Below are 27,406 nucleotides of genomic sequence, written 5' to 3' on the forward strand. Positions count from 1 at the left end.
CTAGGCAGGCCAAGGCTGTGTTTTACACACGCGACGCTCCACCAGCTCTCCTGAGTGGCAGGAAAAGCACTACGGTGGCAAATTACATCTACAGGGGGTATGCATGAATGATGGTTGATTCCTGCTCAAAGCAGGGCGGCGTTTTCTGCAACAGGCTTGCTTCATTTTAACTGTAGAGATGAAATTGTTTATCAGGCGTAGGCAGTGAGGACAGACGTGACAACCTAAGCCATATAAATTGGTGTCATATCCCCCCTCTGTAGTCTAACCTCTGACTAATACACACCTAATTCATTATATGCTCTACCTCTAACTCTCTATTAGTGCTTACTATCCACACATTAACTGTTTGACATCCACCAGACATACCCGTCTCAGCTGAGGCTAGTGATACCACAGACTGTTCTGGGGTTTGGGGTTTTTTTCCATTTTCCAGCGGCCGCCTTATTTCAATGCTCTTTCACAGTTGCCCTTGTGTGGGGGTCACTCATATCCTCTGTGTCTACAACATTCCCTGGAAGAGCCTATAAATGCAGCAGTATCCACTTCACACTTACCATCGGTTATCAGCGCTCTGCTTGTAAGGACCTTTCCCAGCATAAATTTGATTACTGCCAAGACAGTGCAAAGGATTCCACTTAAAACAGAGACGCTATACAGAAAATCATCCTGAAAGAAAAGATGTCAGACATTAGTAAGTCTTCTGGTCATGCCCCATATATTAAATGACAAATAGTACTAGTTATTGTGCAATTATTTGTGCCACTGAACTACACAACCTGAGAAAAAGATTTCCTGAGTTATGACTTTCACGACAGCTGGTGCTTATTTTGCTTTAATTGCCATCTGCAATTGCTTTTGCAAACATAATTAATGACGGTTCCAAGCAACAAATTTTGAATTGACCCCAACTCCTCAGAATGAGGAGATTATATACCTGCAGGGCTGACTGCAGACTGCCGAGTAGTCTGGTGCCTAATGCAATCAGGAGTGAAGTCCCCACATGCAGGATAAAGGCTGAAGAGTAGAATCCCACTTACCACACCTTGGTTGATTTTTGGTGTGAGAAAGAACCATTTAATATTGTTTCTGATTCTGCGCTTGCTTTCGTTTTGTTTCATTTCCTTCTTGTAAGGTAAAGTCTGGTTCAAGCTACATCCATAAGTTTTGACACTGATGTGCAAAGTCAGTTTTAGCTCTTTCTTAGAAAACAAATTTTCCATGGACTTCTGTTTCACAGGTACAGAAATACCCACTTTGGAAAATTATTTCCATATTAATTTGAATGTATAACACGGGGTCCCTAGGCTCCCTCAACATAAAGCTGCGTGCCTATGTAGAGCAAATGAGAGCAACTAGTTGTTTAACATGCATTCTCTAAAAGGTCATCTGGAGGCACCTACCTCTTTCGCCTGACTATTTTGTGTTTGGTTGGGGTGGGAGGAAACACTCCTGGGCGCTGAAACACCGGCATCGCAATAAGGTGCCTAAAGGGAGTCCCTGTGCCGTCTCCCGCCTGGAGGTACATCAGCCCAGGGGCTACGCAGAGAAACCCAAGCGCGTGCTTAGCGTGCTTGCCTGCCATCTAACCACAGAGCTTTGAAAGAGATTAATTTATTACCCTTAATAGAAGCTTTAATTTAAGATGTTGCAACATCAGTACAAACAAAGGAAATAGCAGGAACATTTTTTTTTTATCTGCAGGTCTAAGTGGGCCAGTGCCATTGGGACCCTGCTACTGATTAAAACACTCTGGCAAAAATCCCTGTTGATAGTAAACACTGTCATGATGATTCATCATCAGCTCCATCCATTTTCATTATTTTAGCAGCAATTCAAAACCCAAAGAAATCAAAAAATGGTTTTGAAAGCTGCTTAGGAAGATACTGGGAATTAGATTACTGCTATAATGTACTCACATCCTTAAATAAATCATTCAGTATATTTTTATACAATTTTTTATGTCATATAATTTTCAAAGTCTACTTCATTCACACTGAGTCATGAGCTCATTCTCTCTCATCCTGGTACGATATTGAATATTAAGACAAAATGCACTGAGGGAAAGAGAGTAAAATAGGAGCAATGAGAACACAGAACTCAAGCACTGGGTAAAGGTAGGATAAAAAGCATTTGTAAAATTATTCTAACAAAATGACTGGAAAATACCCAGGCAATTTTGGAGTGCTAGGGAAGGAGTAAGGAAGGACTCGAATATTTGCTTACTGTCAAGCCTAACAAGGAAAGTTGGGAGCTTTCAGAAGATCTGAAATGACAGCAAAGCTCCAAAAGTCTGGATAAGCTTTGCAAAAAGCACTTGAAATTTGAGATCCTTGTCAAAGAACTGCCTCTAAATTTTGTGTATCTTTCTCAAAAATGTATGTTCACCATGCCCAAAGACTTAACTTTGATAGCCTGACAAATTCTGATTGGTCTTGAGATTTTATCTCATCTAATATTTTATTAGCTATTTTATGTAATATTTAATATACAGCATATGTATAAGACTTCAGAATAATCTGAAGCAGAGTAATATGCTCCATCAACCTAGTCATCTCTACCCCCACCTGCCGAGTTAGCATTCAGAGTGCCATCCCCATACTATCATACAGAATGCGAGCTTCCCATAGACGAGTGAGTTTGGTTTTTACTTTTGTCATTTGTAACAGTAAGCGTGGGAAGGAAACCTGCTCGTGATGCTCCCAAGAGCGGGAAGGCCCCTCGCTCACTAACTGGTGAGTGCGGAGGGGATGAGAAGAGCAATGCAAAGGGGTGTACAGACCTGAGGTGCTCTCAGCCCCGCACAGGCCAGTGGCTAGCCCCAGCTTTCCACAGGCAACGCGTTGGGCGAGTGCTCAACGGAGTCATCGACAGTTCAACACCATGTTTCTCTTGCATCTCACTTGCCAATGCTCAATGACTACATGAGATCTCTTATTTCATCATCACCCCACAGACTCTCCAAAAACTTACTGAGAGCTGCCTCTTGTCTTCACCTTCCTCCTCAGCAAAGCACAAGCTTTGTCATTAGCACAGAATCGAACGTTGCAGACCCAGTGGAGGTGACTACATAAATTACTTTGCTATCAAAAGTTATGTTAGCGTCAGCCTTGGGCTGACAAAATGCAGATTTTTTACACCTGTGAGATTCTCGGGGATGGACCTGCAAACAATTACAAATTCACATAGTTTGGAAAAAACGATGAATTCCAATACAATTTTGAAAATTATTGATACAGATGTTCAAAAGTCCAAGTATTAATTCAGAATCTTGAAAGTGTTATGTCTTATTCTTGTGTTATAGTGCAAGATTTCATCCTCTGCGTGGCACGTTATTTTGAGCTGGTTTGGTTTTTTTCTTGTCATGGCATGTACCATAGATTTTTGGAGTGAATTCAGGTTTTTTCCTGCATGTGTCACTAAACTCACAGTATGTAGAAATGCACCTTGCCACTTGTTCTGGCTATACGGTTGTAATCAAAATTAGTCTAGAATCCAAGAATGACTTAAATGTGATACAGATTTCTGAATCGACTCATAAAGTGAATTAATGAACAGGCTTTTTATAGAGGACTCAGGAACAAGAAATTCTTCGTAAGTTTTGTGGTTTTTTTCATTGAATCACAGAAAACAAGCTCATTTTGTTCCTAATACTAATCCAACAACCACTGATGATGCAGAAGACCTGACAAATCAAAGCTCCTTTGTTATCACAGTGGACAGAGAAAGGGAAGAAATTTAAAAAACCTGCTCTTACTGCAAACGCCTCAGTAGCTTCTTGCTTTAGACTGTGCCAAACAGATTTTCAGAAGACGATACTCCTTTTTTTATCTCTAAATTCCTAAATCTAAATAATATTTAAAAATCCCTCTCCAGTTGTGTGCAGCTTTTCACAGCAGCCACGGGGAGGCGGCAGATACCTCAGTAACTGAGCACACCATGCATGAAGACAAAACCGAAGAGAAAAAAAAATCTTTTAAATTCACTTTCCTCAGTACTTTGCTATGTTTGCTGGGTGTCCAGGCACCCAAGAGCTGGAAGAAGACAACTGAGGCTACTTGCTACTAAACAGAAGGTTTTGCAGAGGTAAAAGATGAGCCCAGAATATGTGGTGAAGCCCAGCAGCCTGGACAGCCCCTGCCTGAGCAGTGAGGTGGTAACAGTAGAGAAATGGCTCCAAACGCTGCCTTGGCGCTCCTTTGCTGCAGCGATCAGAAGCTGGAAGCGGTTTAGGACAGCAGGATTCAACACATTACCTGAGGGAGGGCTGCTGTGGGCTCAGCACCGGGGCTGGAGCTGGGGCCTGGCAGAGGTGGCCGGCCGACGGGACACACGACTGGCACACACACTTTCATGCGGTGCTATGGGCTCCAAAGAGTTAAACATGTCATTCTGTGGCTGTGAAATGATTCCCATTAAACTAACCTATCCTTTGGAGAAATGAAGAAAAGAGAAGCCATAATGGAGATCTAAATTAATAAAATAAGCCTAGCCATCTGGCACCATCTCCCTCCGGATCTTCCCGCAGTCCTGCCCTCTCTGTACCCCTTGCCTTCCCATCTGACAGTCATTAAGAGCACGAAGCACATCTAGCCACACTCACTGTACACGTCCTTGGTGTTATTTTAATTAAAGCAGCAGCAAATTGTGACAGATGATAAAAATTTAAATTCTGATCATTTCCATAGGATAAAGGCTTCTCAGCTTGGTAAATAAAGCTCTTTCCTTTTCCATTTCTTTTCATCATATTCCCTCATTACTATTACACTGTACATGAAACCTTAATTAAAGGACACATATATCTTATTAGATGGCTTCATGTAAAAAACAGCATTGTACATAAAGCAAGGTGCCTATCCTGGACTGCCATCTCATTACACAGCTCTCTAATAGCTCCAATGTCCCTGTTTAAGATTTATTTTATGCAAGATTTTATGCTGTGACAGTTTACAAAAAAAAAAAAAAAAAAAAGCTTTCCTAGGATGCTTTTTTTTCGGTCCTAGGAAAGGAATAATAGAAGTCAGCAGGCAGCTTTCCTCCACTTCATCCAAACGCATTTTCCCCACCAGTGCAGCTAAGAGGGGTTTTCAAAAACATGACAACAGTCCTGTCCCTGCTTTCAAGGATTTCACCAAAAGCAGCAGTAATCTTATGGCTTAAGGAAAATTTGTTGATGATGATGTGACTTTGATCTCTTTCTGAATCTATTGTAGAAACTAAAAAAAAAACCAAATAAAACAAACAAAAAAAAACAACAACAACAAAAAAAAAAACAACACACAGGGGATGCTTCAGTGCTTGGCTTATTAGGTGGAGATATTTTAACACAATTTCCAGCCCAGTAACTAAATTTCAGCTGATTTGTGCTCCTAATCTTTTCCTAGAATGCATCTCACTAATTCTGACCCTGATTTCATATATTATTTCTACCAACTCCCCTCAGCCCCCTCTCCTTTAATTACAGTCCTTTCATTTCCACTTCTGAGATGTAAAAATGTTCTCATTTCACCTGAAGCGTACAATGTTGAGTAAAAAGGTATTCATCAGTATGGGAGGAAGAAGAAGGCATATTCAGTGTTCCCCCCCAGTGGTCACAACACATACAATATTATGATTAAAATCAATGTACAATCCTCCTCTCTAGCCCTCCTTGGTAGCTCATTCTAGTGCGATCCCAAACAAGCTGCTTCTCCCACCCCCCAGAGCCGCAGGTTTCTTTCCACTCTTCTGCCCTCTCCTTAGGTTCCTCTGTGAACCAGCCAAAGGCTGAACCACCTCCCCACGCCTGCAGGAGCTGGGAATTACTGGTACCACCTTTTTCATGCTATTTTTTCCCTTCCCAGAGAAGCCGGTGTCTCATGGTGTTCTACCTCTTCTCTGCTGAGCCTTGCTCATCTTGGCTGAGGAGGTAGGGACACGTTTCTGGAACACTACAGATGCTGCTGGCAGGAGCAGTGTCATGGCTAGCCCAAACTGAGCTGAGTTAGTGTTGTTAAATATTAATTTTGCCCATCTCTGCAACTCGCCATCTGTCTCGCAGGTGCCATCAATGACCCTTCTTCAGTCCGGGTGACTGGTCACCGTCCTCCCCAGCACCTGTCAGGGCCTGCTACCACCCTGCTCCCCATCCCTACCTTCATGTGCTGTCCACTGCCTCCCGCTCCTCCGGGTCCCTCAGCAGCTCTCACGTCACCTGGGCACACCGGCTGCGGAATCGCTAAAAGCCCCTCTGCAGAGCATGTAACTTAACCAAAAAGGACTGGCTTCTCTCCTCTTCCCCTGAAGGATTCTGTTTATATAGATAGTAACAGAGTTGTTTCTAATACAAACACTTCAAACAAAACAAAAAACAAACAAACAAACAAAAGTCTAAATCTCTATCACACTTTCTCCCAAGTAATAAATAGTTTATGTAATCAGTCTAGAGGGAGCTTCTGGGACCGGAGGGTCTCTCTCACCAGCTAACTTCAAAAGGGACAAGAGTTTTAATTGCACTTCACTGTCAGAAAACAAACCGACAGCCCAGTGTCTGACTCAAGCAGGAGACAGTCTCTTCACATGGAGATATAAAGATCTATTATTAGTACAAAAAAAAAAAAAATCTTATGAATGTTTAAACTTGTACCTTTGGTGCTGAAGTGCTGTGACAAAGCAATTCCACAGTGCAGAACACTTCTTCAGGTAACAGATAACAAAGACAGGGTGTGCCGAATGCTCTGGTGGGGGCACCGGGGCCGGGAACCGAGAGACTATGAACCCCGGGGAACTATCTCAGGTGACCTTAGGACTCCTGCAAAGGGTCTGCGTGAAACTCTAAGATTACTCATGCTTCCCATTTTCCCAGAATTCATCTACATTGTTTTAGCTATAAAACATAATTAAAACTGGTATTTGTCCACCCTCGGAAGTATCTCTCTAGTGAGACTGCCATTTCTCCAACTAGTAGGGAATTGAGACCTGCAATACCTTTCACATAACCTACCAAGTGGCTGGCAGTTGCCAACTTTTATTTCTTATCCCCATGTGGTAAAGAAAACAAGACTTTCCACCAATCACTTGAACAGAGAGTGAAGTGTAGTTGCGTTTTTCCTATCCCTGGCTTTCTAGCTAGCTCAAGTATCCACAACCTTCTCACCAACCTGTAGGAAGCACCTGTATTTTAGGGTCAAATTAATTGTTTCAGGCCAAACACCAAACCACCAAATCATACATCATACGTAACAATTATAAAACAGGATTCTAATGTATAATTAATGTATATGGTACTCTGATTTGAAATGGTAAGCAATAAATTATATATATATATATGAAATTAGAAATGTACAGGGAAGTATGTATAAGGACAAGTATTATGTGTATATAATCACAAGTATTATTTGCTATATTGCTATTGACCTATAACTCAACTGTTGACATTGTTAAATATATTTATGATGTATTTATTATAAACGATTTAAGTAGCAAATAAATTAGAACTCATAAAGCTACACTGTGCCACCCCTAGCTTTCCATTTCAACTGTAATCAATAGTATATGATAGAATTACATGCGGCCTAATCTTTCAAGTGATTTCATTTATAAAAGCATCGGAGGTGCCGCATCAGATGTGCTGCACGTCTTTTGTACATGAACTGATCACATTTTTCCTTCTTTGTTCTGCAGGAAATACCAGAAATATGGCATGATGCTTGCTTACTCTTGCAAAAAAGTGTCCTTTGCCATACTAATGAGGACAAATGCCAAACTGCATTGACATTACATGTGTTATACTATTACCTAGGGAAATGCAAGCAGTAACTGAATAGTAAATGGATATTGATTTACAACCCCAGGTGACATTAAAACAGTCATTCTTGGTGTGGCTGGGTTGGGCTTTTTTAGCCTTCTTTAATAAACAAGAAAAGGTTTGCAAATTCTTTGTGGCAACAGCCAAAATAAAATACACCATTTACACCTAAATTATATTTCTACTATCCAAGAATATATAGTAATTGACATGAAGAAGGTAAAGTGACAAATGAAAAAGCATTTTTATCAGGGAGATGGAAAGCATTAATGCTAGGAAATGCAAACACAAAACAATGCTCAAAACCTAGGCTCAATTTGAGTTTTAAACTGCTTTCCCAATATATTAACAAAACACCAAAAAAATCACTAAAATTTACACAGAAATCCAAGCATGATGTCATCAACAATATGCAATATCACTATTCCTCCTTATTTTTAATGAAATGTGTGCGTACCAAATCCTGAGGGCCGGTACCGGCTGCAGATATAGCTCTCTGAAACATCAATAAAGGAATGGTAATTCTTTTTCCTAGTGGGACTTATCTTATTATGGCTAACATAGGTTGGAGAACAAATGCTGCAAGTAACAATAGGAGAAATAATCTGAATCTGATAACTAGGGGAAAAAAAACATAGTAAATAATTTCTGAGCCAACAAGAAGTGATTCTATTTTAGGTTCAACACTCAACATTGTAGGAAAAAAACCCCTTAAATTACATGATCTGAGAAATATTCATTTAATATTAACTGGAAGGGTAAACAGAAGGAAGGTTTTATATTCCAAATGTTAGCTTTCTAAGTCAGGTGTATTGAACAACAGCTAAAATTATCAGAAATCTTAATTCCAAACACTCCAGAAAGAAGAGCAGCCGGCCTGCTGCTTCTAACACTTCCAGCAAGTGTATTAGGGACAAAGAAAAAAGAGGAAAGAGAGGGGGAGAAAAAAAGAGAAAGATCTGATCAGTGAAAAATATTTCCTTAGGGGTCAACGATATGAAACTGAAATAATAACTGCAGCATGTCATGCTGAAGCAGACCCTCAAAGAATAAAGATTCACAGCTATATAAGAAATTCACAGCTATACAGAAAAATAGGAGAACACAGAAAGAAGTGGAATTTATAGCTGTACGGTTCCCACACATTAACGGCACATCTCTCTTTCCTGTAAAAAAATTTGTTTTCTTTGGATTTTGTGATCTTTTCATATTTTTTCACATTTTCCAGATGTACAATAGCATGTTCATAGCTACTCCTCATTGCAAGTATATGCATAGTGTTTGGGCAAATCCACTGTACAGCACATGCATAGAAAGTCTAAGACAGTGTCACGTAAAAATTCTGGGAAGGGCTGGGGGCACTCTATGGGCTCTATACAGCACATGTACACCTACTTTTTACAGGAAATCTTACCCAAATATCTAAGCAGCCTAGCTATATGATAAGAATAGGAGAGAAACAGCAAGGTTTCCTTCAGAACCAACATGTTCCAAGACAAGTGGGAAATGTCATCACATCTCTAAATAAAATAAGAAAGCTTTAATTAAAAATACTTTCAGGCAAATAAGAATGGAGGTCACAGCTTGATAAAGAAAGTGATTTGCACGTACGTGTTGATGCTTGCAGAAACTGCATCTACGTACACTCCCCCCACACAAATTTGCCTCCAAAGGAAAATGAAGCATCTCTGCAAATTCGTAAGGTTACAGGACAGACAGATCCTCTCTGGAAGGGACATGAAAGCTTTATTCTCATCATTTACTCCTCTGTCCAAAAACCAGAGACCCATAATACGTTTTCTGATGCTCACTAAAAGTAATGTCCAAAGCTGTAAAAATGTGGGAGAAAAAAAATCCATTACACTTCTCACTGCATATATTCAATATTGGTGGATTCCAGACTTCTTGGACAAATAGATCCCTTCAGCTGCAATATTTCTCCTACATCTACCTTATCATCAACCCTGTAATTCATTACCTCATGGATTAATTAATTTAAAACTCAATAAGCAATACAATTCTATGGGTCAGTTGGTGGAAAACACTGCTCTATGTTGCAAATATTGAAAACGCTAGCACAAGGGATTGCATTTTGAACCCCGAGGATTAACATATATCTCAACTACTTGAAAAGAAACTTTTCCCCATGATAGTAAGAAGTGTATAATTAATACAAATACAGAATTATATAGTAAGTGTATAATTAACTCACTGGCCAACTCTCATGACACAGAATGTCATTTTTCAGGGCAGGCTTCTTTTTAATTATAATATAAATGTAAAGTACTGTGCACAGGGAAAACCCTAAGTTTACCTAATAGTGACAATTTCCGAACTTGCTGTTAACTGCAGGAGATGGAAGCTACAGTTAAAGTTCTGTAAAAATATAAATTCAGTGCTCAACAGTAATTTACAAAAATGAACATATTGTATAAAACCCTGCTGACCCCTATACCTTGAATCCTGCGGGCTCTTCAGGCTTTCTCATCTAAAAATGGAGATAAAACTAAAAGGAAAGGTACAAAGAAAGTCAGTGATGACCAGAGATGGACCTTTAGCCTGACCCAGTACGGCCACGGTTGCTGTTGCGTATAGAAAACACACACACTACCAGGAGTCAAAATTCCAGGCAACCACTTATCATTAAACTTATCCATATTTTAAACCAATTAATCTACCTAGTCATTCATATCCTGCCCTACAGGCTATTGCAAAGGTAACGACAGTCCTTGGCATATCAAGCAAGGGAACCAAAAGGAGAAATACACCATTTCTTTGTTTCCCAAGGTTTCAAAGCGTTCAAAAGAATTACAGAAAACACTGCCTGTGCTGGAAGCATGTGTAGTGACATATATTACCTATTATTTATTTTTACTTGACACAGAGAAAGAGGTAAACCAAACAAAAAGCAGAAAAGAAAGGCAGAAGCAGTATTAAGAAATGCAGAAAGTCAGGAGCTCTAATTGTCCTCTCTTCTATGCCAGTGCAGATCAGGAGCGCTGTCATTCACAGTGTTTCCACAAAATTACATTCGGCATGGAATAAAAGAGAATTCAAATAGGTGACCGAAAAATGCCTGACTGAGCTAAACCTGAGCTCCTGTCCTGTAAATGAAGTAGCTCCTGTCTGCAGTCTAACAAGAAACTGTGGACATTTAAGCCACAGTTACTACTGTGGCCACTCGACTACATGGGGTAGTCGAGCTGGAAATGCCATTAACATGTAAACCTGTCATTCTCCTTTTGGTTCTCCGAATCCTGGTAAGGATCGTCAGACCTGCGGCTGAAATCATCATATGAAATGACAACATTACTGAAGACTCCTGTTTCTAAATGTCCACATAAGTAAAAGATAATCTGCGTTCAAAACATTTGAAAAAGTGTTTCAAATGATTTCTTAGTCATGGGAATTTTCTATCCTTTCTTATTGGCACTATTTCCATGAAAGCAACTCTTCTGAGATCCACTTCAAGGACAACAGAATCTCTACATTAAAGGTCTCATTAAGTCTTTCCAAGGAAATATCTTTTTTGCTACATATGTATTAAGAACTGACAGATATGTAACCAATGCATCTTATATGCAACAAGAAATACAATGAACTTTGTATAATTGATCCAGAATTATTCAGAAGTGACTGACTATGCTTTCAGGATTTTGATCATAGCACCTTACAATTAGCAAGTAGATACTTAATTGCTCGATCTGTTTCATTTCTCAAATTAAACTCGTCCATATCGCATTTTCTCCAAAACTTACACAAATTAAAATGAACTCAGAGAGATTATAACTGCTCCCAATTTTCAACTCTGACAAAGTCACTGAAGTTTACCACAAACTAAGATGTAAAAAGAGACTTTATAGTTCTGAGAACGATGCAGTCGTGTTGCTAACGTAACTAACGTTACGTTAATCTTGAATCCCCCACGAACAGTAGAGGAATGCATTCCACACAATTTCTGTCTTCGAGACTGACAATACCAGCTTTGTGCTCAGCATGTGGACACCAAGAGCAGCATTTTCCAGTTGAGTTTTAGCCACATTATCTCCCCTAAAATTGAAGTCACGCATCTAAAATTTCACAAGACGCTCTGAAAAATACCCATATCTTCAACAACCTTTGCTTCAAGAAAGACTAATAAAGACACCAACTGTACAAAAAAAATCACGCGACTGTGACTCACATGGGAAACTTACGTTGAAGCATACGGCCTCTTAATCTAGTGCAGAGCTCTTCACCCTAGTTTTAGACCAGTTTGGGACACCAGTGGAGTTGCACTACCTTTCCTTCGTCTTAATGTTCTGTTCACACCACGAGGATACTTCCCTGGCATCAGAGTAGCACATTAATATGAAACCCCAGTAATACAGAAATCACCATCAGAAAATATTTCAGGTCACTATTTGAAGCAGAACTGGTTACTTCACTGCTATGCAAAAAGCCATTAGCAGAAAATGCTGTTCTATTATTTTTCCATATGTGTCCATACATTATAGCTAAATTACATGATAAGATATTACAGAAATTAGGATCATTAGCAATTAGTTCATTGGTGGTCCAAGAAGTAGATGACAGCGCCCTAGATAAAAGAGTAGAGGCAGAAACTTCTCCCCCTTACTGATTTAATTGGAGCAGATTTCCACGCTGCTAAGATGCTAATGATATCGCCTGGGCAGCTGCAGATTAGCTGAGAACATACTTGGTCAGCAAAGGCCCAAACAACTGGGAAGAACGACTATTTCTGCTGCGACACAGAGCAGCTAAGGGAGCATTACGCAAACAGAAAATCAGCATTAGATTCAAGCACAGCTAGAGCAACTGAAAAGGTTTCTATTAAACAACATCCTTTTCTCCCAACTATTTTTAATGTAGCAACTCTTAGGCATAATACCTCACTGGCCACAACTTGCAGCAGTAATGCTGTTCTCCCGGTCTCCCCATTTTTCAGTGTTATTCTTAGTTTACACAGAGATATTTCACCTGTCATGCAACCCTTACTGAATCAGTTTCCCACAGTGACATGTACTGAAAGGCTTTGAAATGAGAATCCTTGCCTTGTCATTTAAGAGACACTGAACAGAAGTACCATCTTTTTTCATCCCTTGTTCTAACCTACTTTCCAGGCAGAATTGCAAGGTATGAAAATCCTTTACACGTGTGCATGTGGCATTTGCCCTGCCACTAGTCAGCCACAGTCCGTGCCCTGCCAGATACATCTTTCAAACCGTTGATAGTACTTGAGTGCCTAAATGAGCGAGAACAGTCAGTCCGATGTCATAGGAACAAAATTATCTGTTTATCCTGATACTGTGTCAAATGTAAGCAGTATCCACCCTAACTTTTACCCACTTGACACAATTTTAGCGCACCAAAGTCTGAATCCGAGGCAGTCTGTGACAAGAGGGATCTCTACAAATTATTCTTACAGGACACTTGAAATGTAATGGCATGTTCTCTTCGGGGATACCTTTCGGTAGCTCTAATTTCATACTTTTTTCCTGCTGTAAATGCATTTCAAAAATTAAAAATGAGGAAGTACGATATGTCTGCAAGTCATAAATAACTTTAATGCTGCAAATAGTAGACATTTCTCGCCATGTAAAAAACAGAGCCTTCACCTGTAGACAGTACCTGTAATGACGGAAGAGCGAGATACATATGATGCACCTTTTAATCTTTTGTTCCTACTGCTGGAATTATTAAAGCATTTGCCCACAATGAATTAGACTGAGACATCCAAATAATCTGATCTACACTACCATAAATTCACCAAACAGGTGTTTTAACTATTATTGCAGCCTCCCTTCTTACTTCACTTCTGCTTCACGGAGTCAAGACTATATATTTCATTTTCTCACTAAATAGGAGTCAAACTGTAGCCAGATGCGCTGTTTGGGTACAGTCAAGTTAAGAGGTTGTCCTTTAGCTGGCCATCTGTAGGGTCTTCGCTCACCCTTATGAGGATCTCCTTCAGCCTTACTGGCATAATGGCATCCATGCTCACTCCCTAACCCAGTTCTGTCAAAATGTTTTCACTGAGTTTAAGAAATGACTATTAAAAGTGTTTAAGCTAACCCAGATCATTTTGACAGAACCAGGCTGGTGAACAACTACATGTGTTGTTATGCTGGCAGAGCTGAGGAGGCAGTAAACTGTGATGACTGGAAAAGAGGAAAAGTAAAATGCAAAGAGAACATGACTCACCTGCGGTCAAACAATGCACCTGGCTGCAATTCTGTAATGCATCAGTTCACGGGCTTTTGCTATGCTACTCATCTTTGCCCAGATTTCACTAAACTACTGAAAAGAAGCTTCTGTAGTTGCCCAGCTTCTTGAAAGTTTCCATGAGAGCACAGGACCCAGTAGGTCATCTGCACTGCTAACAATGGGTAACAAGTTGAAATTCCATTTTGGCTTCTTTTTCCAGCTCTGCCTCCATCTCCTGGTTGAAAGCGAGGAGTTTAGGTTTCTCTCTAGCAATGTGTTGAGAATGGTACTTGGCAGGGTGAAGCCCCGACGCGAAAGTCTGTGCGCGCTTACAAATAGACCAAACTTCATGAAGGCTGAGCACAAAAGTTCCAAGTCAGGTTGTATACACAATAACTGAACTGAAGCCTCATTTTGTTTGAGCACATTAAAAAGAGTCTTCTGGGAGTGGAACCATTGCCAAATGGCTCTCCCAGTGAGTAGCTGGTTTGGATGAGTAGAGCTCAGGGAAGTTAATACCCACTACTGAAAGGAAGCAAGCAGGACAGGACGGAGCAGAGCTGAGAGAAAGGCCGCTGGGGAGAGCTGCTCTATAGGCCAAGTAGGGGCTGGCTTTCATAACCAAAAGAAAGCAGAGAGCAGGAGAAAAGCCCTTTGTGATGCTCCATGGTGAACCAGTTAAAAAGCCAGCTCTTTCACCCAGCATGCTCCCCTCACCTGTTTCATTCCTGCTACTCATACATGGCTCTGGAATTGGAGGCAAGAGCTGGAAAACAAAAAAATACAATCCAAAAATACATTTTTTTTCCACATTAAAAATAAAATACTGAAGCCATTGGAGTAGTAAACTGTGGAAACATTCTCCTCATAAAATTCTGCCACTTTCATTAAGCCCAGAGAGACCTCCTCTCCATAAGTAAACTCTTACAATCCTGTATAAAAGCTTTAAGTGATTATGCTGAGAAAGATTTGGCCCATAACCACGGAGAAAAAAAGATGGGGTCAAGCCTATAAAAACCCATAAAGACTAGACTCCATCACATAAGGAAAAAATACTGCTTGAAGACTAGGACTGGTATGTGCAGCCAGGCAGGATATGCACCTGCTACCGCTTTGCCGAGTTCAACGGGGCTTGCTGAAAGGAGATGCTGGCCTTTTTCAGTCTCACTGGCAGTGTAGGGAATAAAGAGAACATTTTAAAGAACATGAATCACCTTACCACTTCTGGAAGCACCTTCTTCGCAAGATCATGGATGGCTTTGATCACAATACATAGAGATGACAGGAGGAATATGACACCCAAGATAACACAAGCTCTGGGGAAAAAAAAGAAAAAGAAACGTTAAGAACATATTTGGAGTTGTCAACTCTCCCACTGCTGAAGGATAACACACAACAGAATATTAATAATAAAAAAATCTTAAGGAGCTAAAGATAAAGACTTGAATTAAAGAAGAGAAAAAAAAGAAACGTCCAGTTCCTCTCCAGTTCTTAAAACTTGGATTATACGTGAGAAGACAGGGCAGACCAGCTGATATTTCATAGTGAGAGAGAAAGATGTGTTCCTTCTGCTCCTGATGATTTATCATAGAGTCCTCCAGAGGTCTGTTTCTCTTTGTTTGTTTTGCTAGGATCTCGCATTAGAAATAATCAAGGGAACTTCATTCTCTTTAACAAACCAGGACAGATGTTTGGTAAATCTGGTCAGTAGCATAAGAGAACCTGAAACATCTGTCTCCTCCCCAAATCAGCAAGAAAAAAGATTTTAAGTGCAGATATTAAAAAAATCAGCAGGTTAGGTACATCACTTCATAGGCTGTCCAAGGGTCTCTCAACACCTAAATAAGGATCAGTGTCTCATCAGATTAGGTGCCGTGCAGAATTAGACTCTCTCTTCCTGCCCTGCAGAGCTTTCAACCCAGTCTTATAAAAAGCAAACAAATGGGTTAATGAAGAGAAGATGAAGTAACAGAGAATAATTAGGTTTTGCATAGGACACAGGCACAATGAGGTTTACGAAGCAAATAATGCATACCCAGAACTTCACAGGAAAAGAGAAAACTCTTGCTTTTGTTCAAACATACAGACCAATACTACTCTGAGAGGGAGTTCCTCTTGTCATGAAATACTTCAGGATATAAGGCTTTGATTTCCTCTACACAAACAGTAATAGCCATCTATTACAGTATTGATATACCCATAACTCCATTTTACTAATAGCTCTTCGTATAAAATTCTATTACTATAGATAGATATACAGTCAGAGCACTTTCAATGTTTAAAGCATGAAATAGTTAAGAAGTGATATCTATACATACATTTTTTTCTTCAAAAGTTGTATTTCCTTTGTTTGTTATTCATCATTTGGTACCTATCTGTTAGCTCAGTTTACAAATGCTATAATTACTCCAGTAGCATGTTACTATTTTCAACTCAGACATCAGGCCATCTGGTGGTTGGCAGCACACGTAATGTTCACATCAAGCTCAAGCTAGAGACTGCAGTTGAACTGGCATTGCTCTGCCTAGGTCAGAAGACGCAGCCGCAGCAGTGGTGCAGGTGAGTAGCTGGTCATTTTATTCCCCAACACAAAGAACACTAAATCACGCTGTGGACAATCCACATAACCCTACAGACAAGTTCTCAGTAACGGCGCTGCCCTTCTACAGAGGAGTACAGACAACGTAGACGCTAGCATCCTTCCTAGCAACGGAGCGGTATTGTAGATGAGGTACTCATCTCAGGTAGGCAAAACTCTGCTACACCTACTTTAAGACAGATGTTTAACTAACTCCTTTGTAGTAAATTGCAACACAGCCCTCGTTCTTGTTAAACATGAGCTGTTGTAAAAAGTAGGCAGATAAGGCTTGAGACAGTCTAATTACCCTAGAGTCCTTCCCCTAGACTGAAACACAAGAATCTGGCCCATAATCTGTGATAGAGGAAGAAGATCACAGGATGGATTCTCCACAATCCTGCAATGAGAGGTGATCATTAAATGGTAATACAGACACGAGGAAAGGTCATCTCCCAAAAAGAATGAGTAAAATTGAAAATTAGAGGGCTTTCCATTTTCCATTGCATATTTGCAAGCAGGTCCCTGTTCTGCAATAGATTCTTTTCAGAGATTTGCAGTTTCACTCTATCTGAATGGATCACTGCCCAGAGATCTGCCTGGAGCCTCTTGACCTACTTTGGTCAAACTCAAAACTTTTCAGTACCTCCTTTATGTATTACTTCTGTAATATTTAGCACTGCTATAACCTAAAAAGCTCATACTGCACAATCCTTCACAACAGATTCTGTTGCAATGATTATTTTATTTTTTGGACGAGGTACAGAAACATATACTAAAAGTTCTGCTCATTTACCTGGGACAAATGCAGGCGTTAGGTAACTTGAACACAGAACTGGTCCACAAAAGTCGGCTGACTTTTGCTGAGCCAGTGACAAGCTGATATAAGATACATACACTTCATGCTGACATTTCATCTGAAAGCAACACTGAAAGACAAGCTTTTCTATCATTCCCAGCAGGCTTAAACCAACATGGCCACAAATCTGAGAGCTGCAAACAGTGATTAAACTTCCTTGTGCCAATACTACACAATACTGTGTACTGTTCAATGCCAACGGTATGGGAAAGAGAAGACAGCGAAGCATCTTTCCCTTAGCATACCTTCTATTCCCTGCACACGTCTTCTGAGGAAGACAGGCAAACATTCCCTAAGGGCTTGATGGGAGCCTTGCTGGCACAAGTCTGATGTGTCCAGGGAACCAGCACTTACCCTGACCACTGGCTGGGTTCGGTTCTCACATATGTTGGAGAGTTTGGGGTTATCTCTGTAAACTCTCCAACCACCCAAGCCTAACAGCAAATATTTTGCATCTTTGCCTATGCCAGCAGATAAGTAATGACTTCAGCAATCTTGAGCTGCTTCTCTTATTCCCCAGATCAGTTTAACTACGTCAAAAGAATACCCATACACCTACTTAACCAGAAATAGCTAAAAGTAGAAAGAAAAAAGGAAGATGTTAATAACAATGACAAGGTTATTAATAGCAAACAGACATGCAGTCTGAGGTTTGAATCAGCATTCAGTCATCATACTTAGCAAGCCTAGCTTCTCCTTTATATGCTGGCTTTTGGAATCCATAGCCATGCAAAATTAATGAGTAATGGCATAGTACTTAAGTGCAAAATTACATGCTTCTTGTCTTCTTCAGTATATCAATTTATCTGCAAAACCACTACAACAAAATACTGCATAGTGTCTTCTTTCAATTTCATTTTTCAGAAAAATAATTTCTATCTAGACTGCAAATCATGCAAAATTCAACTACAAATGTACAAAATAAGAAACTTCCAAAAATTAATCTGAAATTTTAACTGTAGTACATAATAAACAAATTGTAATTGATTATTGTAAGCTTGCTTTACTTTCAAGCCATAGGACAATGAAAACTTTAATACAAGCCTGTTAACTTCCATCTGCTAACAATTGCTCAGCTGCTTTGTAACTAAATAGTGTTTCCAACTGCACACAAAGGGTGTTAGTGCCAAGGTTGTTGGCAAATGCAATTTCATTAATAACATTCAATTAAATTAGATAAGCCAACTGCCATTTCTAAACAAGTTCAAGTCATCTCAGAAGTACCCATAAAAATTAATGGAAGAGGAGTTATACAGAAGTGAGGTTTGACTGAAAACCTAGTGAAGATTTTACAGATGCCCCTGGCTTGGAATCACCACAGTATAATAAATGTTCCTCAATCTCCAGGTCCCCCATGATCACTGTCAGCAATTCAGACACTCTGGAGCAACTGGTCCACCTAATGCCCTCATATTCCAGAACATTGGTATCTTCTTGCTAAGACATGAGGGTACTCTCTGCCCAGTGACACCCATGATGAACAGATCTCCACATATCATATGCCACCAGTACCACTTACTTACACCTTCTGCACCTATTGAAGGTCGTGTAGTTATTTTACAGTCATTTCTATGAGAGTTAGTATAAGAGCTTCCCACTAAATACCTGCTACATCATTAGAGATATAATTGATCTATAATGCAAAATAATTGATTGCTACAGGTTTCACAGGCAACAGAAAAGATCTAATGAAGAATGCAAGAATCTGAAATCTCCCTCAGTTCCATGTAATATATTGCTTCTAAAAAGAAACAGGAACAGAGACAATTTAGTCAGAACATTTTAAAACATAATGGAATACCACAATTTGATTTTCAGAAACAATAAGCTTTCTAGAATCTTTCAGAATGCAGTATAGTTTAAAGAATAATAGACTGATCCAGAAAGGACAGGTTGAGGGCATCTCTCTGATATCCAGGCAATAATCAACTTTTAGGTCAACTAAAGCTCAAACTTCCAAAGTTTTTTTTTCTTAGACCAATGGCAATTGGAATGCAAAAGTAATTAAAACTATATCATTAAGTTGTCAGTAAAGAGAATTTAATATCACGATTTTAACAGTGAAACCACCAAGTCTTCTTTAGTTTGCTGTACGTCTTAGTAGCAGATCATGATCTGCCGAAGACACTTCTTGATGTGTTTGTGATGCAGTATTTCTACCCGAAAATCCAGAAGATAATATATAGTTCATTGTATTAAAAAATGAACTCATCAATTTTGTCAACTTTTCAATATAACTCTGTCACAGATGAAACATACTGTTAAATCAGTTGTACTGCAGCCTCAGGCATTGAGAATGAAATTATTTGGACTTTCAAAACTGCCCAAGACTTTACACAGCTTTCAAGCTTCAGTTACGGCTCGTTCACTTCTAGTGGAATTCAGAAACATGATTGTGTCTAAATCCTAAAAACTAAACTCATGTCTCCAATCTAAAGCTTGGTTCTGGGTGCACTACAACCTGATAATTTCCAAAAGACATTCTTCTGAAAGCAGTACTACAACCCATATACAACCCATTTATATTTATACAACACTATAAATATCCATTTTGTATTACACCAGTCCTGGATATTTGCACTCACACCCATCAAAACAACATCAGACTAACTGTATTCCATGACATACAGCTGCCACCTCATCTTTCCCGTAACACACTCCCTGTGCGGAGCTCTAATACACACAATTCGTCAATTTTATGACAAATTCTCACAACTCATAAGGAAACCAGAAAAGGAAATCTATCACTGTAAGCACCTGAGAGTCTTTCCCTTAATCAAAAAATTTGTTACTTTGCCTAAGTTAATGGCTTTTAAGCAAGTAGCTATGAAAAGTACTGAGATTCAGAGGGTTCCGTCTCCACACTGTCAATTTTCAAGCTGCTATTAGTAAGTTAACATTTTTTCCCCTCTTTCTACCACAAAATTTCCTAAGAAGAAAAAGTCCAACTATTCAATTCATTTGCATCTAGCAGACACAGCAAAACAGCCTTCTAATTCACGGATTTATCCTTAATACTGTCTTATATTTGTAATTATTTGTGACCATTCCCTACAGGTAGTGATAAGACTAAAATTCTGTAATATTTCCATCATAGAACTAAAGACTAATATCACTCAGATCTCTGTGCTGATTAATCTGCCACGTAATAAAGCAATTTTACCTTCAGCATGGCTCTTGCCACACTGAATGCTCATACACGAGTTGATCCATTCCAGCCAAAGGGACTGCTCTTCCGTGTAAGCAGCAGTCAGCCTGAAGTAAAACTGCAGATTTAGACTCTCAGCTACTTGTTTTGTAATATTTTGTAAAAAATAAATAGATTATAATAATAATAAAGTTACAAATACACCCCCAGTGACAAGCTCTGCTGCATACTACCTCAAGACATTTGGGGTAAGCTACACAAGGGTGACTGATAACAGAGTGTTCCTCGTATCAATTGACTGCTATAAACTAGCCACTGCAAGAGGCTTCCCTTCTTAATTATCATCCTGATGTCTTTCTGGCAAATGGAATATAGTAACACAGTACCAACGAGGGTTTGTAATGAAGCTCTTGGTAATTACTCCTCTCAAGTCAATCTGCTCTCATAGGCAGCAAAGGTGGTGCAACAGAATTAAGGGTTCGGAAAAAACGTAGTGATGCATACGAATACAATCTGCAAAAATGTGTTAACTTTCTCTTCGCAGCTCCCAGAGACAGTTGTTTTGGGGCAGTGGAGAGGGAAAGGGGTCTCGTGTACTTGGTACTCTGTCTGTTACATCCTGGAACCTATTTTACCACCACATTTCAAGTTCATTAAAATAGGCCCTGAAATGTGATGACACCGTGTGGAATAAAACAAGACTATCAGTAGCAGTCTAATTACTTCCCACTTTCGTTAACATATGATACAACTAAAATGCAATATTAAAAACCTAACCTTCTTGTCAAATACTGCACTATTCTCCCACCTTTTTTATTTATTGCTGTATCTCAGATTACTTCATCTTTTTTGATTACATGGGTTGTTTTTTTTATTACTTCTACCAGTGTAAAGAACCTCACAGAACCATAGAACAGTCCAGGTTAGAAGGGACCTCAAAAAATCATCTGGTCCAACCCTTCATGGGAAAGGGAGCCTAGATGAGATTATCTAGCACCCTGCCCAATATCATCTTGAAAACCTCCTGCGATGAGGACTCTACCACGTCCCCGGGGAAGCGGTTCCAGTGATTGACTGTTCTCACTGTAAAAAAATTCTTTAATGTATCAAGATTACTTACCTTATTCATTGAAAATATCACTTATCTTATTCATGTAAAACATTTTAATAATTTCAGCAGAGCTACAGAGATAAACGTGACGAAGAGAACTGTGAGAAAAGTCATTATAAAGCACTAGCATTTGTATTAATATTCTTGAGGTAGAAACTGTATTCTCACATTTGTAAAGCTGCCATCAAAACAAGACATTATTCCTCATCCAATTCTCTGACTGCTACGGTACTATAAATAAAAGATAATACTCCTAACTTCTACATATAATTCTGTTACCTTTCAAGAGCCAGTTTACTCTAGTTTCTTGTAATTCTGTATTTTCCTGATTGTAAAGAATGGTACCATGACATATTTTTCTAAGAGAAACTAGTTTTCCACCATGCGAATAGTGGAACAGTTTGCTCAGAGAGGTTTTGGAGTCTCCATCCTTGGAAGCTTTCAAGACCTGACTGGATAAAGTTCTGAGCAACCTATTCTGATCTCACGGCTGACTCTGCTTTGAGCAAGAGCCTGGACTAGAGACTTCCTGAGGCCCCTTCCAACCTGAATTATTCTATGATCCTATGAATTTTTATTCACGAAATCTTTATCTCTGCAGGCTCTGTCAAGATCTTTCAGCACTAATGGCTCCTAACAGCCCACAGAAAAGGAAACGTTAAAATCTCTACAGGCTGTTTTCACCACTGGAGTGAAGAGGTAGCGTTAAAACTATTACTTTGCAAGGAACTGTAACTTTAAAATGAGCTGCAGGCCAATAATAAGAGCAATATGAGCTCTACGCCCAGGAGTAATGTAAGCTTTTCCAGCAAAGCTGAGCAAATCGGTTTCATGATGGATACAGGATTTAATTTCTGAATAAACCCACTAATGAAACCTCTGGAGTTTGATTAAGAAAAAATTCAAATTACAGAAGTAATCAATTTAATAAAAACTATAAATGTGTTAATTTCTGTTTCCCTATGATTTTAAAGGATTTTAGTATTAGTGGGTGACAGAGTGAATACCACACACAGAATCATTCAGGGGAAGTCGTATGGCCCAACATGCAAGGCAATTGCTCAGGTGGTTTTTGCTATGTCAGGAGTTAGGAAAATATTTTTGAGCATACAGTATTCATTCACTTTCTAATTCTGTATCTCTCTACCAATTTTTCTCAATTTTCTTCTGCATCTAGCCACATGACAGGAACCCTTTTGTATCTCTTCGCTTTGCTGGTACTTTTGTTTTCATTCTTTCTTCCCGTAACCAAACACAAATTACATTCTGTGAATGCTCCTTCAGTAGTAACTTGAAGCTTGCAATAATCTGCATCACATTTCTTCTAGATGAGAGGCAGTCAGCCTCTCAAAGCTAGGCCTACTTTCATTTAATATTTGTATTATGGCAGCTCTTATGGTCTGATTACAGTAGCCAAGTATAAAATTCCAGTCACAACCAGCCCAAGATTTCTCAAGCGCAGGTAAAATTGAATGCTGATACTCAAAGGGTGAGATCTTGGGAGGAAAAAGCTCGATGTTTGGTCACCAACATGTGATTTTTCTGGTGGCAAACCAGTGGGTTCTGGCCGATGGGGATGAAGTGGAGCAGGGTAGAGAAAATAGAAGAGGACTCAGAACTAAGTCAGTGGACAAAGAATATGGAAAGGGAAGAAGTCCGAGGATGTTTCGGAGAGAAGGGGCTGAAAGTGTTTGTCCTGGTTTGCCGTCATTTGAGGCGCCAAGGGACGGCTGGGGCTATTGCAGATGCGGGCCTCTCTTTGCTTTCTCTTCCCTTGATCTCAACTGCAATCCATGTTCTTCCGAGACCCACAGCTTTTCTTCTCACAGTTACCTTCTCCTCCGCAGCAGCCTCTGTTTGCTATGTACACATCCTAGTCTGCTGTCACTCGAGTGAGGTATAGGAGGAATTGGGCAAGGACCATTCCTGCCACCAAGAAAGAGTATGTAAAGAAGCAGGGGAGAGGCCTAAGCAGCCATGCTAGGAATGTCTGCCTGCACAGCAATAGCCACCCCTGCACACACCCCAGACACAGCAGGGGCAGGTGATGGCGAAACCTCTACGCCTGGGTACCGTATCTCTACGGCAGGAAAGGGCCTCTTCGGTCTACTGCACACTGTGCCACAAGCGCAGCTCTGCTGCCCGTTCTTTTAAAAAGAGGCATTAAAACTACAATGCAGCTGTTCGCTAACATTTGTTCGTTGTTACACATTCTGCAATATTGCTGAGATAACTGTAGCCACATTTTTCATTGGGGTGAGAGCCAGAACTGTGAAGACTGTAAAATCTGCCTCTTAAACCCATTAAAGGGCTTACTCTAAAAAGAACCATTACTAGCCACTGTGGCATACTACCGTAATACACAGGCCAAAGATGCAATATAAGCCTCAGTCTTGAGATTCCTACTTCTTTGTCATGCTCTACTGCTAATCTTCAGCTTCTTTGTGTCCAATTAGACAGTTATATTCCTTGTTTATGTTTGCGGTATGTATTATGTAGCTTATGTATTATCAGGTTTAGTTACTGAGGAGGGCTTGGACACCAAACTGTACAGAATCACAGCTGTTCAGAGTATTTACTCCTGCCCGTTCCTGGGTGAAGAAGGAATAGAGTCTCTTTAAAATGCACTTTAAAAGGAATGAAGTGGGCTCACTGTTCATCACACATTCCATAATCCACCTCCAACTGCCAGAATCCAGATCAGCATAGTTACAGCTACTCCTTTTTCTCACCATAAAGAAAAAAACCAAACCAGATGACAAAATAAAGAGAATTCAAGTAACAGTCCAAATTATCATTGGAAGCCGATTTCTCAATTATTATATCAAAAAATACATCACATGGTCTAACCTCTTCTTAAAGAACATGGAGAGGAAATGCTGTTTATATCTGAGACTCAGACTAGTTTTGCTAGGGATCCATTTCATGTTGAAAATGTTATAGGCCTTCTAAAACTTTTATTATCCTCAGGAGTTCTACTAGTCGCTGCAGAGCAGGGTATTTACATCCTTTAAAATCATGCAGCTGAACTGGCACAACAGTTCCATAAATAACGCGATTCTCCAGGTATTAAATATCTGCCAATAAAAGCTAACAGACATTTCTACAACTCAGAGATTTTGAAAACTCTTATGACCTATTTTCTAGTTCCTGGTCTGCACAGACTGTACAGTTGCACTTACGGTACATCTGCTTTATAACCACCCTCCCGGCTTGTGAAGAGCTCATCACTGCTCCTGGCCTTGTAGCAGGTGATGAAGCTAGAAATTAAAGCCTTCTGAGAATTTCTGTAATATTCATTTTTATGGTGATTATCAAATTCCAGTACAGAACACCACCATATCCCTGATTTTATATATATATATCTTTGTGTAAGTACTAGGCAATATACACAAATACTGCCTAATCAACTACCAGTGAAGTAAAAGGAAAGGCTTTCATAAATTAAATAGGTTTTGGATCTAGCTCCAGTAAAATCATTGCCAAGTCTACAGATGCCACACTTTTAGAAACAGATTTTAGAATGTATAAATATATACATTTGCTATTTCATATTTAATATAAATTCTATGTGCGAGGATTTTGTGTGTGAGCATGCATAAATGTATGCATACATGCATTTCTGCCTGGATAAGAGCAAAGTTTATGATTGCTTCACTTTTGCCTGAATATGGGATAATGGATTTATGGAGAAATTATGCAGTTTAATAAGTCAGCCTAATGAAGCACCTCTAAAGCTTGTATTGGATGTAGTATTTCAGCTAAATATTTCAGAAGAAAGAATGGTTTAGAAATTTGCAGTGTGGTTAAAAAGAAACTGTATTTCTTCTCCTATAAAGCAGATACCCAAACATAGGTGAACACTTACTTTGCAAACTCTGCACTGTGCTCCACTGGGTAGGAGAGACACGTGTGTGCCACGTGAGGACCAACTCATGGTAGCGGAGAACTAAACGAGAGCTGCAGAGGTAGGTTCTTAGCTCTTTGCAGTTTGTAGGCTATCTCCATGCATTTGACATTTTTCCAGATCACTTAGCTATTCCATTCACTCATCACAAAAGAGTTTTTCCTCCAGCCACAGAGGTTTGCCCTGAACTGTGGGTAGGTGTGGATTTTGCCATCTGTGCTTCAAGTCTCTTTCGTATGTATGGCATAGATAAAATTATCCACATTTTTTTCAATGTGACTGATATGTTGGGTCTGAATTGAGAGGATTATTTTCATTCAACACTACCTAAATAGACAGTGCTCATTTAGTCGGGCTAACCAGTACAGCAGAACCAATCCACATGTGAAAATTTAAATACAGTACTAACACTGAAAACTAAGTTTTTTTAATTTTGTGAACCAAGAGATAATACACCCTGCAACCATATAGATCAGTATGTTCTCTTATTTGAATTAGAGGAAAAGAAAGAAGAGTCAGACCTAACCTGGCAGTATGACAGCCATTTCATAGAATCATTTAGGTTGGAAATTACCTTTAAGATCATCAAGTCCAACCATTAACCTACTGCTGCCAAGTCCACCACTAAACCATGTCCCTAAGCACCACTTCCACCCGTCTTTTAAATACCTCCAGGGATGAAGACTCAACCACTTCCCTGGGCAGCCTGTGCCACTGCCTGACTGCCCTTTCAGTGAAGAAATTTTTCCTAATATCCAACCTAAACTTCCCCTGGCGCAACCTGAGGCCATTTCCTCTTGTCCTATCGCTTGTTATTTAGCAGAAGAGACCGACCCCCACCTGGCTACAGCCTCCTTTCAGGCAGTTGTAGAGAGCAATAAGGTCTCCCCTCAGCCTCCTCTTCTCCAGGCTAAACAACCCCAGCTCCCTCAGCCGCTCCTCATAAGACTTGTGCTCCAGACCCTTCGCCAGCTTCGTTGCCCTCCTCTGGCCACGCTCCAGCACCTCCATGTCCTTCTTGGAGTGAGGGGCCCAAAACTGAACACAGGACTTGAGGTGCGGCCTCACCAGTGACGAGTACAGGGGAACGATCACTTCCCTGGTCCTGCTGGCCACACTATTTCTGACACAAGCCAGGATGCCATTGGCCTTCTTGGCCACCTGAGCACACCGCCAGCTCATATTCAGCTGGCTGTCGACCAGCACCCCCAAGTCCTTTTCCGCCAGGCAGCTCTCCAGCCACTCCTCCCCAAGCCTGTAGTGTTGCCTGGGGTTGTTGTGACCCAAGTGCAGGACCTGGCACTGAGTCTTGGTGAACCTCATACAGTTGGCCTCAGCCCAACGATCCAGCCTGTCCAGGTCCCTCTGCAGGGCCTTCCTACCCTCCAGCAGATCAACACTCCCGTCCAGCTTGGTGTCGTCTGCAAACTTACTGAGGGTGCACTCGATCCCCTCGTCCAAATCATTTCCTCCCATAAAAGGTGGTTTCTAATTCTTTTAAGCTTTGGGTGCAAGAATAGGATACGTCACGATCCCCATATTGCATGCCTAAATGTAATACACATATATTCAACATAACTTTCATAAGGCCCCCCATGACCAAACCCTAGGGTAAATATTCTCAAGTGGTGTCATCTGAACGTACGAGAGAAAAAAGGGTTACAATTACTTTGGAAGGAGAGGTTCACTCCGACTTAGGGTCTCACCTGTCATCACATTTTCTCATTAAGAAAGAAGTCTTTACACAAAACCACCAGCCACTAACTCCCCACACTTGCCCAGCAGCCACATAGAGGTGCCCACTTCCTTTACT

At 40.1% G+C, this 27,406-nt stretch overlaps 1 protein-coding gene across 1 annotated transcript in view; it reads right to left on the reverse strand.

Annotated features, from left to right (window-relative positions):
• TMEM163 (transmembrane protein 163) overlaps window positions 1–27,406 on the reverse strand; it is a gene marked incomplete at both ends in the record, with an annotated part of 103,547 nt that overhangs the window by 5,249 nt on the left and 70,892 nt on the right. Inside the window, 2 exons of the mRNA XM_082312241.1 lie at window positions 558–669; window positions 15,213–15,309. Of these exons, the coding sequence (XP_082168367.1) occupies window positions 558–669; window positions 15,213–15,309 (209 nt within the window). The remainder of the gene's footprint in view (window positions 1–557; window positions 670–15,212; window positions 15,310–27,406) is intronic.

This window comes from Platalea leucorodia (genome assembly GCF_965183815.1).
Source record: "Platalea leucorodia genome assembly, chromosome: 5".
NCBI classification, from domain to species: domain Eukaryota; kingdom Metazoa; phylum Chordata; class Aves; order Pelecaniformes; family Threskiornithidae; genus Platalea; species Platalea leucorodia.